At 51.8% G+C, this 19,631-nt stretch overlaps 7 protein-coding genes across 7 annotated transcripts; 5 read left to right on the forward strand and 2 right to left on the reverse strand.

The window, feature by feature from the left end:
* Window positions 1-394: 394 nt before the first annotated feature.
* Window positions 395-3,442, reverse strand: HER10_EVM0010320 (NAD dependent epimerase/dehydratase; the record flags this gene model as incomplete). The annotated part of the gene is made up of 4 exons (XM_035479783.1): window positions 395-903; window positions 2,784-2,994; window positions 3,059-3,350; window positions 3,399-3,442. 4 exons carry the CDS (start codon window positions 3,440-3,442, stop codon window positions 395-397), a joined length of 1,056 nt encoding a protein of 351 aa, XP_035328423.1.
* Window positions 3,443-4,449: 1,007 nt separating this feature from the next.
* Window positions 4,450-4,975, forward strand: HER10_EVM0009890 (uncharacterized protein; the record flags this gene model as incomplete). Its single annotated transcript, XM_035479362.1, has 2 exons — window positions 4,450-4,572; window positions 4,658-4,975. 2 exons carry the CDS (start codon window positions 4,450-4,452, stop codon window positions 4,973-4,975), a joined length of 441 nt encoding a protein of 146 aa, XP_035328387.1.
* A 546-nt stretch (window positions 4,976-5,521) lies between these two features.
* HER10_EVM0010870 (cytochrome p450 monooxygenase) lies at window positions 5,522-7,442 on the reverse strand (the record flags this gene model as incomplete). The annotated part of the gene is made up of 6 exons (XM_035480316.1): window positions 5,522-5,937; window positions 6,016-6,618; window positions 6,673-6,741; window positions 6,815-6,914; window positions 7,019-7,132; window positions 7,218-7,442. The coding sequence occupies 6 exons, from the start codon at window positions 7,440-7,442 to the stop codon at window positions 5,522-5,524; spliced, it is 1,527 nt and encodes a 508-aa protein (XP_035328472.1).
* Window positions 7,443-7,858: 416 nt separating this feature from the next.
* HER10_EVM0005502 (uncharacterized protein) lies at window positions 7,859-9,785 on the forward strand (the record flags this gene model as incomplete). The annotated part of the gene is made up of 3 exons (XM_035475116.1): window positions 7,859-7,894; window positions 8,242-9,366; window positions 9,438-9,785. 3 exons carry the CDS (start codon window positions 7,859-7,861, stop codon window positions 9,783-9,785), a joined length of 1,509 nt encoding a protein of 502 aa, XP_035327991.1.
* A 2,802-nt stretch (window positions 9,786-12,587) lies between these two features.
* On the forward strand, window positions 12,588-14,992 carry HER10_EVM0005921 (major facilitator superfamily transporter; the record flags this gene model as incomplete). Its single annotated transcript, XM_035475523.1, has 6 exons — window positions 12,588-13,161; window positions 13,249-13,444; window positions 13,522-13,741; window positions 13,818-14,171; window positions 14,219-14,334; window positions 14,394-14,992. Exons 1-6 carry the CDS (start codon window positions 12,895-12,897, stop codon window positions 14,990-14,992), a joined length of 1,752 nt encoding a protein of 583 aa, XP_035328041.1. The 5' UTR covers window positions 12,588-12,894.
* A 1,557-nt stretch (window positions 14,993-16,549) lies between these two features.
* Window positions 16,550-17,586, forward strand: HER10_EVM0003178 (uncharacterized protein; the record flags this gene model as incomplete). The annotated part of the gene is made up of 2 exons (XM_035472862.1): window positions 16,550-16,751; window positions 16,808-17,586. The coding sequence occupies exons 1-2, from the start codon at window positions 16,610-16,612 to the stop codon at window positions 17,584-17,586; spliced, it is 921 nt and encodes a 306-aa protein (XP_035327771.1). The 5' UTR covers window positions 16,550-16,609.
* A 298-nt stretch (window positions 17,587-17,884) lies between these two features.
* Window positions 17,885-19,596, forward strand: HER10_EVM0007893 (polyamine transporter 2; the record flags this gene model as incomplete). The annotated part of the gene is made up of 5 exons (XM_035477433.1): window positions 17,885-18,138; window positions 18,204-18,267; window positions 18,357-18,889; window positions 18,978-19,276; window positions 19,427-19,596. The coding sequence occupies 5 exons, from the start codon at window positions 17,885-17,887 to the stop codon at window positions 19,594-19,596; spliced, it is 1,320 nt and encodes a 439-aa protein (XP_035328218.1).
* Window positions 19,597-19,631: the final 35 nt, after the last annotated feature.

The raw sequence follows: 19,631 nt of genomic DNA on the forward strand, positions 1-19,631 counted from the left end.
GATCTAATAGGTATACGAGTGCTGCGTTCACTTATCGGGAAGTTACATAAAGTACTTTGGTAGCATACATAAGGTTAATATCGGAATAATATCAGCAGGAGCGATGATTGAAAGTTCACCGAGCGCAGACACTCGAGTCTATGCATTCAGATTGACAAACAATTCAAACATTTCAAGACGGAAATTCGAAATACAGTTGAGATGTGGCGCTTCAATATACGACTCCCCCTCCAACAAAATGGAGTATCTGTAATAAAATCTTGATAACATAGTTTGCTTCTAAAATCGAAACGACTTGAAATCTAATTATTCAAATGACTAAATAAGAAAAGATTAAGGGTTATAACTCGAATAGAAATCTTTGCTCTATTATTCACAAAGTTTCCACGACTCATCATCCCTGATGGGCAACGACGTCAATGACCAATCGAAACTCCTCCTCAAACGTAGCCTCCCAATCTTTCTCTGACTTGATGGGCTTCCAGCCGCATTCTCGTGAGAGCTCGGCGGAGACCAGTGCCTCGGACGCAATGACGATTTCCGCCCACTGTGCTTGTCCATGGAAAATTTCCTGCGCAACTTTCTCCAGCGAGGTGGAGACTGGCTCGGCCGATGCCAAAGCGCCAAGTGCAAAACCAGCTTTGCCAATTGCCTTAGCCGTTTGCAGGAAGCTACTGCTTCCGGTCTCAGCGAAGAAAATACGTCGGTCGTTCGAAGGAATCTCTCCCGATAGAGCCTTAGCGAGGATGACCTCGTACAGCGCAGCCAAGTCCTGGACATGAACATGACTCCATCTTCCTGCTCCTTCGCCAACATACTGAGCGTGGCCGTTTGCAAGGGCCGAGCGCATTAGCATCGGCAGCTGGCCACCAGAAAGCGTCTTGAAATAAGTCAAACCCCCCACTTCCTGGCACCCCCCTGTTTCTGGCACCCACAAAAACGATGGGATCACAACCCAACCTCCTCATTACTATTAACTATTGATCCTCAACCACACCCACTACAATACAACTGCCAGCCTCACTAGGGCATTCAGAGTCGCTGGATTCAGCCGTAATAACCTCCTTTTCACCCGCTTCGATTTGAGCCCGATGGATATCCCTGATGTTCGCAAACTTCGTGTTGGGATCGATCTGAACAGTCTTCTCTTCCTAACTGCAGCGTTGGTAACTTGAGCCCTCAGGTGAGCCAGCTGCTGCTGGGCAGCTGCCAGTTGCCAGGCCTGCTCTGTGAAGCCTTTTTTCACCTTCCTGAACAGCAGCCGTTGAGTGCTGGTATCATTGTCGAGTTGGGTGTATAAGTGCAGTTGACCGCTGAGCTCTGCCAGCTTCCTGGGTGTCGACCAGACCACTGCAGAGGAAGCAGAATCCCATGGCTCAACAGGGGTAGTTTGTTGACCATTATGGCATCGCTTTTTGCCCCGACTGGTTGGTTTGGGTGTGGTGGGCTTAGCAGAAGGCTCAGGTAATACCATAGGGTTCATCAGGGCTTAACCATCGCTACAGGGTGTAGACCAGTCCACTTCCAACCACTTCTGATGTTCGAGACTGATAGACCAGCAAGTCGAGCCTTCTGGTAACAGTCCAGGAAGTTCCTTTTACCTATAATGGTAGAGTCGTTCCATTGAGACAAGTAACCGAGCTCCTTCCGATAGGCTGACTTAACAGGGCTGAAGACAGACTGGTCAAGTGGCTGGAGGACATGAGAGGAGTGTGGTGGTAAGAACAGTAAATGGATATTGTTAATATAGCAATTCCACATGAAGTCTGTCGTCGTATGACTCCCATGCCCATCCACAATCAACAGTCGAGCCTCGCCCTCAGCCTCGGCATAGTCTGTGGGATAAACACCTTCTCTAACCATTCAATGGCAGTTAAGTCTGTAGTCCAGCCATTATCTGTTGCTGTAAACTCCCACCCATCGTATGGAACCAGATGTAATGGAAACCACTGTTGTTGGACCGTCTTCCTTGAAAATGATAAGAGGACGAAGTGCCCTACCCAAGGCTGAGATACACTCAATGATAGAGACCCATGCCCTCGACCCAGGTTGTTTCTTGCGAACAGACGTCGTCTCAGCCATGCCCAGCACTAACCCATTAGCTCCTGACCCTCGAGGATGCCAGTCTCATCCATATTATATCTGTTGGCTGGTTTGATGTCCTTGATCTCAGGGATAGCAAGGAACTTAAACCAGTTCCTAATGACCTCAGTAGATGCCCCATTAACGCGTCTAGAATCGATGGAACGACTTCTCTGAACCTTAATGATAGGGTTCCTTCTCACGAAGGCATAGATCCAGCCTTTTCCTAATGGTTTGGTATCCCCAGCAGCAGCCAGAACTCGCTCTGCGAATTCCTTCACCTGTTGGTGCGTTGGTGCGAGGCCCAGCGAAGCCTGAATGCGAACCCATTGTGCCAGCTTTCTCCTGGTCAGGAGACAGCCTCTGCCAGTCAGCAAAGCCACTTTCCTAGTCTGACCACCTTGGAGACGTAGTTGGAGGGTTGATCGTGGTATCCCATACTCCAATGAGGCTCTCTTTTGACTCTTGCCGTTTGAGATGTCCTCGAGAGCCTGACGAAGCTGATCTTCGGTATATTGAGGCATTAGATATAGAAGAAGGTATGTGCAAAAAATGAGCCCATTTGGACTCGAATTGAAAATGTTGTGATAAAAGGAGGTTGGGGGTGGGCATTGCGTTGTGGTGGATTTTCGCGTTTTTGTGGGTGCCAGAAACAGGGGGGTGCCGGGAAGTGGGGGGTTTGACTTATCCTGTCCCGAGACCGAATACCAGGGGTGGCGAAATGGAATATGTCTCTACTCCCAATCCTTTTCCACGCTCAGCAACCATCAAGTCGATGGTTCGGTTGATATAAGGCTCTTCAATGTCGCGAGACTTCTCATAGCTCAATATATCTTCTTTGTCGGAAAAAACGTGGGTTCCACGATACTGCTTCGAGATGGGAAACTCGGCGACGTTGCTAGCGCCAGAGGTCTAAGTTTGTCAGCTAGAATTCGTTCCTCAAAGGACAGGAACCTTATGGTTCTCGGAGACTTGCATGAATGTATATGCCTGCCTTTCCTGTTGTCTTCTTCCTTTCGCTCAGACCTTGAATGAAAGCCTCGGCTGAGCCATGATGCAGGCCATCTACGACATGGATGACTGCGTCATGCTCACTTGCAAGCTTCCGGAGGACATCGGTCTCATCCAAACTCTCGAAGAGAATTGGAATGACGCCTTTTTGCGCCAGCAAGTCGGCTTGGTCTTGGTGACGAACAAGTGCACTCACCGACAAAGCTTGGACATTGGAGAAGGTCGACTTTAGGAGCTGGGCCAGTACAGTGCCGCCACTTGAACGCATGTCAGAATGAGTGGCAGGGGGTGTGTGGCGGACTTACATATAGCCTGCGCTGCCTGTAATGAGTAATCGTTGGGCTACCATGATGAGATGAATAATAAGCTTGTTGTGTATCGTGCTTGTATTTCTGAGGCTTCGTGAAAGAAGTATTGCGAAGTGAAAATGTGTTGGATGAAATATCTCAAGAAGCACGGCAAGAATGACAATTTAAGTCTCTCCAATCACTTCAATATTCTCAAGCAGATTATCAATCAAGAACTACATCGTGGGACAGATAAAATTGGCGCGCTGAGGATGCACGGCTCTCATCTCCACCCTCCGCAGCGGTGGACCATTTTCACAGCAGAACCAAATCCCTCTCAAAGGCGTTTAGCGACCAAATGACATCGCAGGTATTGAACTCTTCCTGCTCGGTCTCGGTATGTTTTGTCCGCTGCTTTACCTAGACTGCGGAGTTTGGCCAATAACCCATGCTCTCCATGTGCGGGGCCCATGGGTTGGGTTGTAAGCTTCCAGATAATGATTGAAAGTAAGACTCGGCAAGATCAACAACTTTTCAGCTTGCTCGGCATTCTGGGAACGTCGAGCGAAATAGTCCGCCGAGTAGTCCGCTAAGGCATGAGTGGTCAATGCCCATTCAGCGGAATACGCACGCTTGCTGCCTCGAACTTGACCAGCTAGTCAGGCAGGACCCACGGGAGGCATGGAACCCGCGGCACACGTGGGAGCTAACACCAAATCTAAATTGTCAACTTAGAAATCATCTTTTCCGCATCTTCGCCAAGTCCACTGCCCGTCTAGGCCGTGACGTTACCTCATCCATTTTGTTGCAAATCACATGGCCCCTGAGAATAGACTTCAACCATCCAGATTGCAAGTGACAGCCTAGACAAAGTACATTGTATAGGGAGTAGAGCGTGCTTAGTTAAGCATTGAACTCACACAGAACACAGAATTGAACATAAGATAAGAGGGCTCCCAGATCCAGAACAAGTGACAGCCTATTCGATATCCATCCTCATCTCGAAAATAAGCTGGTTCCGATCTATTATACAAAGCTTTTTCTCTCCTTTCACTCCGGTCGATTCAAGATGAATGACATTCAGCCAGCTACCAAAAAGCTTACCACTAGAGCCGCCGTAGAGGACTACGTCGCAGGCTTCAATGCTGACGATTTTGCTCGTTTCAGTGGCTACTATGCGAAAGATGCGATTGTAAGTACATGCGATATCGTTACACATGTACAGAAGCCGACCTCCTTTGTACCTTCACTGACACTTGCCGCCTTTTTTGTCTCAGCTCAACATTCCTGCGCTTGAGGACAAGTCTTTGACTGGGTATATCGCTTGGCTCAAGGCTATGCACACTATGGTCTCGGAGGAGCTTATTCCCCAAGACATCATTATCGAACCATCAGGAACGCAGGTTCACGTGAATTACCACGTCCAATTCAGAGGCCTTGGAGATTTCAGGACGGAGAATTTCAACGGGCGACTCGGTCCGGTTTCAAGAGGCACTGGCCCTCTCGTGCGTATGTCATTGACCTATCAGCTCAACTGCGATGGTCATATCACAGGAATTGAAGTCAGCAATTTTGCGCTGCTTGAACAGGTCTAGTAGAGACATGGTTTAGTGGTAGTATAGCACAAGTTGAATATACTTAGTGAGCTCACGAACACCTACTTTGTTCATATCTGACGCATCACTTGGAATAGCCCAAGAAACGGCCAATCTGGGACAGGGATCGCAATCATCGCCCCACGCTGAGTCGCTGACTCCTAGCATAATATGTAATACAGGGATCGACGTAGAATATAGAGAAGGGTTATCTATCAAAAGTAAGAAGTGAGCGCGAATCTCGCCCCGAGATAGAAGGCGTAAGGGAGTAAAGACCTTGATAATTACGGAACTAAGGTTACGTGGCATGCGGTAAGGCCACGGATAGTTGAAGCCATCATGATATTTAAGAAAGTACAGAATTATGAGTCTTCACTTTATTGATCGTCATTTCAGTGCTTCATCCTACCTAAACTTTGGTTCAGCAACATAAGCCTCCGCAAGTAAGACCAAAGAAAAACCAAACACTGAATCCATTAATACGCAGCCGTGCATAAAGAGGGCTCGTGGAAGCTCATCAGAATCCTGATTGCATCCAGAAAGCCATCACGCCTTCTCTCTCAACCTAAACACCAGCGGCGTATCCATATTCACCTGACTCTCCGTAGCAAACCACGTACACGGCGGCCGCGTCACGCCCACCGGATAGCCGATGTCATACCGTAATAGCAGCTCCGCCAAAAAGATCTTGAGCTCGTTGGCGACGAGGAACCTACCGGGGCAGGACCACTGGCCATGCCCGAACGAAGGGAACTCGTTGCGCGTCGACGTGAACTGCCACTGGTTCTCCTGCCCCGGCTCCTGTCTCTTGCGCGCGAAGCGAAAGCCGTCAAAGACGTCTGGTTTCGCGAATTGCGCGGCATCACGAAGACCTTCGAGCGAGACGGCGAGGAGTGAGCCCTTCGGTAGACGGGTGCCGTCTGAGAGGATGGTTGTTTGTTTGACGTAGCGGTTCATCGCGGCTGCGTGGGATAATGTGTTAGTGAGTCAAGGATTTTGTCTGGCGAAATCATCGAGCTGCAGTTTAGGGTAGTTCGTACTCAGCTGCACGGGGTTCATCCGTTGTGTCTCCTTCAAGAAACTGTCCATCAACCTCATCTTATACAACGTCGTCTTCTTCCAGCCCCCGTCCTCGGCGAGAACCTTGTCAATCTCCTCCCTCATCGGACCGATGCACTCAGGGTGAGCCGCCAGGTCATACAGAACATTACACAGCAAATCAACAGTCGTATGCGTGGACGCAAACGCAAGCGAGATCATGGCGCTCACGGCATCAAAGTCCTCCTCCTTACCGCGCTTAGACGAGTTCTTGTAATACCACTCCAGCGCGTCATTAAACTTGACATCAGCACCGGCATCACGCAGCCGCCGCCGCTCCTCAATCTCGGGGAGGATGAGCGTCCTGGCGACCTCGCCGTATTTTTTGAGGGCGATGATCTGGGGCAGGAAGTGGTAGAGAACGGGGCGGAGGAATTTGGGCGTGGAGAGTAGCCCGCCGATGGCACCGAAGATGCCTTGCGGGTATTGCGTGCAGATGTAGAGCCACTCCTTGTTCTTTGTGAATCTCTTGCCGAGGAAGACGAGGGTTGAGAGGCGCACGCCCATTTCTGCGGCGTCTTTGCCAAAGGTGTATGACGTCCATTCTTGTGAGGGGCTTAGCTACAGCAAATGAATAGAGAGAAACGGATCGAGCTTACCGGTCGTCTGCGGGAAGAATTCGCTGAGAATTTCGCGTGCTTCTTCTGCTAGAAGAGGTGTGGCCTCGCCTAGGATTTGGAGAAAGCGTCACATGTTAATGACGAGTAAGAGAGGGAAAGCGGCATTATGGAAAAGACTCACTGAGATATTGTGTCATGTTAATCCTCAGAGATTCCTGGAAGATACGGTCCTCATTGATCTTATGCGCCCAGTCTAGGCCTGGGTATTGCCCAAATAGCCTCTATGCTTGTTGGTTAGATCCTTGAAGATGATCATTCTCATTGTGGCATGTAGATCCAGAGAGGGAAAGTCTAATTGAAACAACATGAGAGATTCGAGACATACTCTCTCGGCAGACTTTCCGAAATCCAGGTTCGGGTGGTCCTTGATAAGTGGGACATATCTCGGGGGCAAGACGGTGATTGGTACGTAGCCAATGACCTGGAAAGGTCCATTGTACTACATGAGCGCGACGCTGTTAGCCATGAAAGTTCCCCTTTCAAGTAAGGTACTTAAAGTAGGTGTGAAATGAACCATCCCTCACCTTTTGGAGACCCTCTTTGATGAGATTCTTACAGTCCGTCACGAAACGATATTGTGCCTTGATATTGAGAATGTCCCATTTTGGACCCCCGACATAAGGAATACCTCGGAACGGCTGAGTGCTGTAGTTGAAGTAGAAGAAGATAACCAGAGACAATACAGCGACGGTAACAGTCACGTAGGTGTTGCCGCGGGCTTGAGCAAGTAGGTCCAACACGATCTCCATCATGGGCAATCGGACTTCGGTGTAACGTGATTCGAGAGTAAAACACCTCTCTTGCCTGTATTACGTCTATCCATCCCAGAGGCTAACAGAGCCCGCTTAAGAGCTTACGACAAGAGAATGAAAATCGAAACATTGTTTCCAAAGTCTTGGCGTCTTGATGGATTAGGCCGAGTTACAAATCCAACCAAAGCAGCCGATGTTACATTGCGGTCAGCATGTGTCGGGTCTTTTATCATTGGCCTCGGATACGACATGCATGTACGCTCGCCAGATAGGTACATGCGACATTTGATACCGGTAAGACGCACATCACAATGGTTTAGCCGTCGGCTTCGGATGAATTGTACAAATGCAGTGTCTCACCTTTGAAATACCCCAAAAGGGAACGGGAATCTGATGACTTGACTGGGAGGATCATGCACGGCACGGGAGTGGCGCCGCTGCCGTACCTTGTTTCGAAAGAAGGGTTCAAAAGGGGAACAGTCCATATAAAACCCCGAGACCAATGTTCAAGGGGCGGCAAACAGCCGGCCAGTGCCGTTTCTGCCGTTGGTGTGCTCATGCTTACAGCCTCCCGTAATTGTGATCCCTTATCGACGGTAAACAATGATCCTTTCCAAGACATGGGCGAGCCTTCTCGCGCCACTGCAATACACGCCGACAGGCCAGATTCAACTTGTGTTGGGGGTGCTGACATTTCTGGTGGGTGGATGAGTACCAAAGTTCTTTTGCCTTATCGTTGGTGTGGCACAATTGCATCTACGGTGGTGTGGCCTTGCTGACACCCTCGCTCACGTAGATCGTCATTCACCGGGTTGTTGTGACCATCTACCGGCTATGGTTCCATCCCCTTTCCAGATATCCAGGCCCCAAGTGGTGGGGAGCGTCGGATCTCTTCTGGCTGTGGCGCACAAACGTCAGGGGCACCTACACTCGTGAGGCTCCGGGTCTTCAACGGGAGTACGGCAACATTGTGCGCCTCGGGCCGGACCGCCTGATGGTGGACGGCAGTATAGCCTGGACGCAAGTCTTCTCACTCAACGCCACGGTGCACGGCATGGATGAGTTCGCCAAAGTGCCGAACCAGCTGTTTCCAGGCGACTACAAGACAATTGTTGCCGCGCCGCGGGACGAGCATCGCCGTATGCGGCGCCAGCTGAACCATGCCTTCAGTGACGCTGCGCTTAAGGAGCAGGAGGGCATCATCAGTCGCTACGTTGAGAAGCTAGTCGATCACCTTGAGCAAGCGTCGGGTGCCGTGGACATTGTGACCTGGCTCAACTACACCACGTTTGATGTAATTGGAGATCTGACCTTCGCCGAGTCATTCCACAACCTCGATGATAGCAGCTTTCACCCATATGTTTCGGGCTTCTTCAGGGCCATCCGTGGCTTTGCGTATAGCCGAATGATCCTGGCGAAGCCGCACCTCACACCGTTCTTCCTGGTATTCGTGGGGTGGCGTGAGATCTGGACCGCCATCTCTACCATGATGGAAAACATGAAGCTGGGCGACTCGAAGGTGAAAGCGCGAATGGCTATGGGCGCCGAGCCCAAAGACGGCCGGCGCGATTTCATGACGTACATGATGCGGGAGACGCGCGACGGAAAGCCGGGCTTCTCGGAGCAGGAAATCATGATGAACAGCGGGTTGCTGATCGGTGCCGGCAGCGAGACGACAGCGTCGGCTGTAAGCGGCTTTTTCTTCTTTGCCGGCATGTCGCCAGCGGCATTGGAACCGTTGATTGAAGAGATTCGGTCTGCGTACAAGTCTGAATCGGAAATCAACTTAGTCAACACGCAGCACCTACCATACCTAAGGGCAAGCATAGATGAGACGCTGCGTTGTTTTCCCACTGTCGTCGAGACACCACCTCGTCAGTCTCCTGGGGCCATGTTTGAAGGCAAATGGGTCCCTCGCGGTGTGAGTTCCTCCTAATCGCTCGATGCCATTGCCTCTACACCAATCATGAGACTGACATGAATCATCACTAGACGCTGCTTCACGTGAACCAAGTGGCGACCATGCGAAACAAGGGTAACTTCATTGACGCAGAGAGCTGGTGTCCGCAGCGCTGGCTCTCCAAGACGCATCCTCTGTACGATCCGAGGTTCGAAAACGATAACAAGGCTGCTTTCAAGCCCTTCAGTTACGGACCTCGAGACTGTGCCGGGAAGAATCTGGCGTACTCAGAGATGCGGCTGATGATCTGCAAAATCCTGTACCGGCTGGACTTTGAGTTGGTCGAGGGCCAGGAGCAATGGTACACTGATAAGCACGTGTGGAGCGTCTGGGAGAAACAGCCTTTGAACCTGAGATTCCGGCCTAGATTAGAATACTGAGGGTGTTAAAAGATCCAATGGCGACTGACTAGAAAATATGGATCAGGGGAAAAGGTGTATACATCTACCGAGATCTAATTGAAAACAGGACAGAGCAATTGCTCTGCGCAGTCATGGAGCTGACTAGGATGTGCTGTGTAATGTACATTGGCTCATTGCATTTCTTGCTGGAGCTTGAGACGGCTTATCTGATAATTTTGACAAATGTCAGGCACACGGGTTTCCGGGAATAGATGTATCCATTCTAAGGTGAACAAGTCCAAAAGGCACCTCATGGCAGCGGCAGCCGTTCCTTGACCTCAGCGTTCTATGGTATCTTGTTCCCATTGCAAGCGACCCAAAAGTCTCAAAAGCCTGTCAATGATACGCTGTAGGCCTCCCCCATCGTTGATGAAGGACTGGTCGCTGTCGCTGAGAGTCTGGGTAGATTGGAAGTCTTGGAGCAGACTGTGGTGGGTCACTAGACTCTTGTAGATAACCTGAGCGGCGAGAATATTTGCCTCGTCGTCCTGTAGAAGAAAGCCTCCGAGGGTCATCTGCGTCCGGGTACAGGTGACAGTGGTAGGAGGTAGCTTGGGTGAAAATAGATGGGCGCTGCCGAGGCCTGTCACTTCGTCAGTCAGTCTGCCATACAGGCCGAGGCCAAGGCCCTGGGGAAATGAAGACTAGAGTATAGATAGAGTATAATAGCAACGCCGACGATAGATGTTGGACTTACGATCCGGCGATGTCTGTGAGAAGTAGTCGGTATCTGTGTAGGCGTGGGTAGTAGCCTCGAATAGAGATAGGAGCTTCTCTGAGGCTGTGGTCAAGGCATAGGTGACGTTGGCATTGTTGGTACTGTCATTGTTGCAATGGCGACAGCGTGTGGTCTGGCGCCACTGTTCGACAACGGAATGGTGAAGCTGCATGACGGCGTCGAAAGAGACGATACCCTCCTTTGGGATTTTCTTGAGCAGTCTGGATGATTTTCGGGCACAACTGCACTTGAAGGTCGACGCCGAAACCGATGCAGAAGCGATTGCTTGTGCTTGGTTTTGTTCGTACTCATGCCAGTCGCTAGACTCGTACGACGATGATATTGATGCGTGAGATTGCGGCCCAGGGGACCCCTGGTGGTTTGGAGCAAGAAGTCAGCAACGAAGTCTATGAGACCTCTCCGATATAAAAGATGATATATCAGTGTTAAAGTCACCTCGGAGCTGTAGTCGAAGATGCTGCTGTGTGCCATCGGGGACGATGTGTCATATGATCATGAGATCGTCGAATCGAGTCGCATTCATAGAAGAGGAAGACGAACGGAAGACGGTGACTCGGCCAATTGGCAATCCCAAAGAACCGGCAGGTAATATCAAGAAAACACCCAGATAAATGCTTGCGAAGTGCCCAAGTTTAGACAGAGGGTGTTATCGAGTGAGCGGCATCTCACCCGGTCACGTAACGTATCAAGACTTGCATGGCAGTCTCGATGGGACCATTGTGATTCAGACCTTCCATCACAAAGGCAACAAAAGTCTCCAAAGTACCCCATCCTGGCAAGCACGCAAGACAACGGTCAACGGATAAGGTAGGCGCAACCAGGGGGAACTCGGCATGGATGCAGGCAGCAGCCCGCCGTTGACCTAAGGTAGCGCACCGCTCCTCCCTCAGGCTAAGTGGGTCTATGATTGGCCGCTTCGCGAGTGGACTTCCACCAACGTCCACACTCAACACTGCCATTGGACGGTACCGCGGTACCTAGCTAGCTGCACACCTTACATAAGCACGTGCTGAGATAGGTACCGCATTAACCCCACTTGCCTCCCGTCCCCGGGGGGTTTCTGGGGTACGTACACAATGGTACCTCCACCGGCCCTCACGACCATGAATGAAGATGCAAGCACGTGGTAAGGTGGGTATCTACAACATAGGTAGTGCCTACCTACTTTGGAGTCTCCGAAGGCATCCAGACCGAAAACGGGTAAACGAGAGGCTTGTCCTTCCTTCTTTACACTGCGGAGACGGAGTTTCAACATTGACCTTTCCATCCGAGATGCACCTCCTGATGCGTGTGACAGAGGATGAGTGCCTACCGATGTTAGTACGTGGTGGCAACGGGATCCTCATGTATGGTTGGAAGGTATTGACCCGAACCCACTTAGCTGTGCCTTCCTCTTTTCCACTCCGTCCTGTCCTCCAAAATGATGCCACTTTGGTAAGATAGAACCTAATTGGAACCTTCCTTAGGTAATTAGGTAGACCATAAATTCAGGGAAGATGCGGATTGAGAAGAGGCACGAAAGAAAACCACAGAAACGAAGGAGAAGTATTGTTCGCATGATATCAAGTACTTGAGAGTCTGTTCAAGGTAAGGTATGCAGAATACCAGCTAGAATGGCGTCCAATTGCGATGCTGGGATTGGGCAATGGCCAACGATAGCAAGCCCCGTCCCAGATTGGTCGCTGGCCATACCGGCACTCTTCATTTGACAGCTTGACGATTGCCATTGACGGCTTACAGATGGCGGAGGAATGGGTACAATCCCAAAGTCACAAAAGTCTCAAACGAGTCTGGAATGACTTAGGTAAGGGTGGGACAATTATTCCCGACTGGGGGGGCGTGAAGTGTGATGAGGTATGGTGTTTCCGAATGATCCAATGACAAGAATGCGTTTGCGCCGCACCCTCATCATTCGACTGCAGGGCACGCTGTACCACCCATTTGAGAGCCGGCGTAATTTTGCACCGCCCTGGTCCACATTACAAATCTGGGCAAGTCGGCAAGCAAACAATCCGATTCACTCTTCACTCTATCGCGAGGTACGTACCTTTTGGGATATTCAGCAATTTCACCATGGCCAGATGGTGCAAGTTGCGGGCACGTCGAAATGTCTTCTTTTGTCCTTCAAAAAACCAAGAGAATCATCTCTCATTTCCCTTTCTAGTGCTTTCGTACTCAATATCTCACGGCATCCGTTGCACAATCATTCGGTGCTCTGCGAGGAGGCGAAGCAGACAACATCGCAACTTTCTCTATTAGTCGCCCTAGAATAAAAAGACATCATTCCCACCATTACAACAGACAAGATCACACCAATTGACGGAGGGACAGCAAAAAAACACCGTCACAATGGCTACCCCGACTCCAGAGGACCAGCCACGCTCACAACCTAGCGTCGAGCCGACGCGCTCTTACGAGAACAAGACCGAAGCAACTCTCGGTCACAGTCACGATGCAGCCCCTGGGCCCACAGCACCAGTCGATAGCGAGAAAGGAGCTGGGAGCGCCGACGGCGACGACGACAAGGCGGAAGAGGGCGACTACGCCACCGGCTTGAAGCTCTTCATTCTCATGACTTCCCTCTTGCTATGCCAATTTCTTGTCGCCTTGGACATGGTGAGTCTGCCACTTGCTTCCTCCCCTTATTCCTCTCTTCCGTGAGGTTTGCAATCATTTTACCTTACTAACACCGCATGCCAACAGAGTATCATCGCCACTGCCATTCCCAAAATCACTCGCGAATTCCAAAGTCTTGACCAGGTCGGATGGTATGGTTCCGGTTTCCTCCTCACCCTCGCCGGCTTCGTCTCTCTGTGGGGCAAGGCCTTCAAGCATGCCAGCATCAAATGGGTCTTCTTATCCGCCGTGGTCGTCTTCGAGCTTGGGAGCTTGATCTGTGGTGAGTGGACTAGCATCATACCAATTCTCCAATAGTCGGTTCCTTGTCCAGTGGCTGATTCGGCCTTTACATCACAGGTGTGGCTCAGAATAGCACTACCCTCATCGTCGGTCGCGCCATCCAAGGGTTTGGAGGTGCCGGCATGACTAGCGGAGTCTACCTCATTGTCTCCGTCTCTGTCGTCCAGAAGCTTGTCCCTGCCTTCCTAGGCCTTCTTAGCGGTATCTTCAGTGTTGCTAGTGTCGTCGGCCCCCTTCTTGGTGGTGCATTTACGGACCGTCTTACTTGGCGTTGGTGGTGAGTGCCTACAGCATTGCAGCTCCGTATTACCCTGACATTGAGGCGCCCCTGTACTGATCTGACTCTTCCTCAGCTTTTACATCAACCTCATTGTCGGCGCGCCCTCCATTCTCTTCCTCGCTTTCTTCTACAAGCCTCCTGCTCACCACAAAATTGAGCCCATTGGCTGGAAGGACTTCATCTATACTTTGGACCTGCCGGGCGTCGCTGTTGTTCTCGGCGGGCTGACGTGCTTCATCCTTGCCATTGAATACGGTGGTGTCACCAAGGCCTGGAACTCGGGCACCGTTATCGGTCTGCTGGTCGCCTTCGGTGTCCTCGTCATAGTCTTCATTGTTCTCGAATGGTACCAGGGTGACCGTGCCCTGCTTGTTGGCCGTCTCATGAAGCGGAGGACTATCGCAGCCTGCGCGGTCTTCGTTTCCATGTAAGACTCCTCCACCTCGTGTAGAATTTGGTTAATCTTGCTGTCAGGATCAACTTCTCTTTCTTCCCCTTGGCCTACAATCTTCCAATCTACTTCCAGGCCGTCAATGGGGTTTCCCCCTTGCAGAGTGGTATCCGATTGCTGCCAACTATTCTTCCCATGAGTAAGTTCAAGTGCTCATTATCGTCGATAACAAGAAGCTGACCACATCGTCTTCAACAGCGCTATTCAGTCTCTTCTCCGCCCCAGGTATCGTGCTGGTCGGATGGTACCAGCCGTGGCTAATGACCGGCGCATCGCTCGCCGCCATCGGAGCCGGCCTCATTTACATGCTAGACATCGACTCCACCAGCGCGCAATGGATCGGCTTCCAGTTCGTGGCCGGCGTCGGTACGGGTCTGGCGATGCAGCCGCCCGTCATCATCGCCAACGCCATCACCCCGAAGCAAGACAACAGTATGGCCATGTCGGACGTGCTCTTCTTCCAGTTCATCGGAGGCACCTTTGGCATCGGCATGGCGCAAGCCATCTTCAACAACGGCCTCATTAGCAGCTTGCCCGAGCTGGCACCAATGGTTTCTCCGGCCGAGGTCCTCAGCATTGGCGCGTATGACTTGAAGAACGTCTTGTCGGGCGATGCCCTGACAGGCGTGCTGAGAGCGTACATGCGCGGTCTGCACAATGCCTGGGCCATGAGCATCGCTGGTGCCGCCGTCGCCGTGTTCTTACCTCTGCTGGGGGCCTACATGAAGCTCCCCAAGACGCCTCCCAAGAGCTGGGATGAGAAGCCGACGGCCCACAAGGCCGACGTACGACCTTAATTTCTGGTTGGTGACTAACCTTTTCAAGTCCAGAAACGGGCCCCTGGTAGCAGAAACGCCCTCCTTGAGAACCAAGACTTACACATGGGAAGCTACCAGCGGGAGACGGGAACTTTTCCTGTGAAGATATGATCTCTCCGGGTGTCCTCTTTCCTTCGTAGTTCCGGTAGCAATTTGAAGACAGAAACGGCGTGATGGATCGTAACAGGGTTCAGGATTACGGTGTAATACATTCACTGGCATAGAAACCGTACGAAAATAGACACATTTCCTGTACGCGTGCGCAATCCCGAACTTTTGTGTCGACCTCTCGTGCAACCCAAGCTCAAGCATCCATATCGGCCTAGTGAATCCTATGAAAAACGCACTGCTTGCCTACGTCGAAATTGAGTTGTTGTGGGCCTGAAGAGGTTATCCACATGATCGTCCGTCCGAACTACCCGTAAATGGACGCAAGGTCAAAGTTACCCGCCACACGTGGCTAGCGCATCGGTGGCTGGATTACGGGAGGCAAAGCTGTGATCGTAATCATTGATGATGGAACGGCGAAAGCTATAATCTGACAAAGTCGCACATAAGGTACTCGGGAGGTGGCACATTCAGCCGTTAGTTTGCTCTGACATGTGAGAATGGCTCTGTCCAGCGAATGGAATTGAGCGTGGTCCCGTTAGTTGACGGCTTCTGTCGGTCCGTTCCGTTCCCGTGGCTGGAGGTACGTACCTTAAATGTTGGCGACGAAATTATCTTCCACTCAGTTCAGATGCTTCCAGGTTGTCACTATCTTTATTTTCTTTTTTATTATTATCTTTATCGATGTTGTTGATATTTCTTTTCCCCGATACTCCCTTTATATTCCGTGAAGAATATACCTTAAACAGCCTAGATAAGGATTATATAGAATGTGAAGATAATAAGGACGGGAAGAGTTTCACCAGTGTAGGATCTCATGAAGCGTATGCTTGGGCATTGGCTAGCCTCCTATCTTGTCACCGACGGCCGCCTACATACTCGATATAGTGTGCCATACAAATCGCGAGATTACCAGGCATTTTGGACTCATTCTGGAGTCGAATGCGCGTCGCGACGTTGTGCCTGTGTACTTCGAGACTTCCGTTAGGTTTGGTCCATGCCTTAGGCGCAAGCACACCCAGTGCTGGGTGGAGACCGTCACCGAACGGGCGGCCGCCACCCGAAGTCATGCCGGGTTCCGAAAAGGAAAGTACGACCAGAAAGGGACCTTGCCTTAGCGCCCCTTAGCAGCCGTGAGGGGTCCATCTGATTTGGATAGACACGCCCCACCCCCTTCCCTTTCAGCCCTTCCTCCTCCGTATCTCTTATTCATCGACCATATCTTCTCGCGTGGAAGCCAAGCAGGCAGAAACCCGGGATGGATGAGGTGCGGTTGCTTACGAACTAATTGCCCATTTGAGGATGATCTCTCTCAAGGACTGCAGCAACTAATTCCTTCGAACAAACAGACCGAAAAACAAAATAACCGATTCGTCAGTTTTCCGCTCCGTTCAGGACCAGCTCAAGACCCAAGATAATACCCCCACCGCCTCTTGCAGTATCAACAGCCCTAGATGGTCCGCCTATAGTCACAATGGAGCAGCCGAAATGATGAGAATCCTCTGTCTTCATGGCTACGGCACGTCCGGAGCCATCCTTCGATCGCAGCTCGACGCCTTCATCCACAGGGCCGACGCGAGCTACGAGTTTGTCTTCCTCGATGGCGAATACGAATGCCAAAGAGCCCACGGTAAGTCATTTCGTCTGTTCTACATGTAACCCTATGCGGTGCTGATGTGATCTTAGGTATTGGCAAGTTCGCACAGCCTCCTTTTCGTTGCTTCAATCAATCCTTTGGCCCCCATGCCATCCAGTCGTCCCTTGACCACCTCCAAGACTTCATTGACGACGAGGGTCCTTTTGATGGTCTCTTAGGCTTCAGTCAGGGCGGCTCCTTGGCTCTCGCCTACCTGCTTCAGATGGCCGAAACCATGGCGGCCAACCCCGGAACTCCGCCCACCTTCTCCTTCGCAGTCTTCCTCTCTACTATCGTTGCCTTCTCCCCGGACCCGGACTTCTGCTCTCACCTCATCACTGACCTCACCCCTAGCGACCGCGGCAATGTCCTCGCAGGCTTCCCCCGCGGCGCCACCCACAATGACTACGCCGCCCTCACCGGGCCCCCTGAGCGCGCTATTTTCTTCAGCTCCCTCGGAAAGGTCCTAGAGACATCCATCGTCGGCGGCTTCATCGCACCAGACACGCCTCTTGGTCTCGAAGCGCTGCTACATCCCACGTCGGTAGCCACGAACAATGAGATTGACCATCTACCGCGCATCATGCATCCCGTCATCACCTCGCCGGCCTGCAGGGTCCCTGTACCTACCGTCCATGTCGTCGGCGTCCTTGATGACCCGCTACTGGTCAGCATGTCGAAGCTGATGGAGGGTCTCTGCGAGGTAACGCTGACGCGATCGCTGGTGCACGACGGTGGCCATGATGTGCCGAGGAAACCGAGAGATGTGCAGGCGCTATGGTCCGCCGTCGAATGGGCTACACGAGAGGCGGCGAAACAGGTCTGGTAATCTGGGTTGTGGCAGCGGAAGTGCTGATGATTCTGGATTCCAGGTATGTCGGGTGGTTGATTTCGGGTGGTTTTACTTTTCTCAAGTTGTCCTTGTGGTGTGGTGGCTGACGACATGGAGCCCCCAACACTCAATTGGCGAATTGATACCACGATTCTCGGTAGAAAATACCTGGATTTGCATTCGAGTTTTCAGTAAGACTAGATAGATGAAGATCCAACCATGAACAGAGTTTTCTCCCATTCCTGATCTCTATTCTAGTCCTAGCCATCTTTTTACACAATCTCCGAGCACCAAAATGGAAAAGCCTGCCAGGACGACCCTGAGTACCACTCGTCCTTCGGACAACTGGTCATCCAAGGGCGGGTGGTACCTCGTGTGCGCCTACTGCGCCTGGGAGACCATCGCTCTGACGCTGTCGACGCTCTACTCCTTCGCGCAGCCAGTCGTGCAGGAGAGGTATGGCGTGGGTAACGTCCAGATCGTCACGCTGGGCCAGTCCATGCAGATCATGGGCAATATGCTAGGTGTATCGCTGTTGAGCCCCCTCTCGTATGACTCGGAAGACAGTTCCCCTTGATCGCGTCTTCCACCTTGCTAACCTGACGTGACGTTAGGGATGTCTTTGGCCGTAAGAGAGTGACAATATTCTCCATGCTGGCTTACTCCATCCTCAATCTAGTCAGTACATCCCCACAAACCCCCTCTGTAGAACCGTGTCACAGGCGGAGGGGGACCGTCTATATTCGGGACTAACCAGGAGGGTACAGGGCACAGCATACGCACCCAACCTACCCACCCTCATTGTCTTCATGTTTCTGAGCGGCGCCGCCTGGTCAACCTCCCTCTCGCTCGTCCCCGCCGTCTTCAGCGACCTGTACCTAGACAGAGACGACATTGGCCAGCCCATTGCGCTCTTTGTCATCGGTGCCAGCGTCGGGCCCACCCTCGGCGGTGTCGTCGCCACAGCTCTCATGGACGCCGGGGCTGATCTCAAATGGTACTTTTTGATCACCGTCTTTGTTAGTGCCGCGTGCGCTATTCCCATGTCTTTTGTGCCCGAGTCTTCCAATGCGGCCCGGGCCGGTGATGGAAGCAAGGCCACCGGTCCGGTTCCGCAGACTAAGCTTGACGCCGGTCCAACCCCCCGTGGGGGGTGGTATTTCCTGACGAGAGTCTGGTACCTTCTCGCTACAGAGCCCATCATCTGGATCACGGGTATCTACAACGGCCTCGCTAACGGTGTCTTCGTTCTCACTGTTGGGGGGTCCATCACGACTCTGACGGATTTCAAGGGTCTTCCGTAAGTAACCTTTAACTGGGACCTTTCTTTCCTCCACGTTCTCCGCAGACTTGTCCAGCACACACCGAATGACTGACACGCGACAAAGCCTGATGGAAGCTGCCATCTCCATCATCTTCATGGCCATTGGCGTGGTCCTCGTATGGTTCGTGATGCCCACACAGACCCGCCTCTACAGGGAAGACAAAATACGACACCACGGCAGCGCCATTCCCGAATCGCGACTCCTGCTCGTTCAGGACGTGATCTGGATGTTCCCCGTAGCCTTATTCTGGTCCGCTTTCACAGGCGGCGCCGCGTGGGGTAAGTGGCACCAGGCCTTGACGGGCGGCGTCGTTGCGTTTACAGACTCGTTCCTGTACCAGTGCCTCTTGATCTACATTCTGGGTAAGTCACGAATGCATCATGTCGCACATCCCATACTTTCTACGAGACGATGGAATGCTGATGCGAGAGTCTGAACAGATTTGTACCCTGAGGAAGCCGCATCCGCTACGGCGGCGTGGCTGATACCCTGTTTTCCTGTACAGGCTGCAGCTGTGCACTTTGGTGTCCCCATGTTTCAGAAGCTCGGCCCGGAGTGGGCTTTTGGTCTGCTGGCTGTCTTTACGGCTGGGTTTGTGGTACCTGGGTTTTACGCCATCAAGAGATACGGACTTGCGATGCGGGGGAGGTCCCCCGCGACTAAGAAGGGCTTCCGGCTTTGACTTGGCCGGTGCTTTTGTCTTGTGTTAACTATCAC

Source organism: Colletotrichum scovillei (genome assembly GCF_011075155.1).
Source record: "Colletotrichum scovillei strain TJNH1 chromosome Unknown Contig00010, whole genome shotgun sequence".
NCBI lineage: Eukaryota > Fungi > Ascomycota > Sordariomycetes > Glomerellales > Glomerellaceae > Colletotrichum > Colletotrichum scovillei.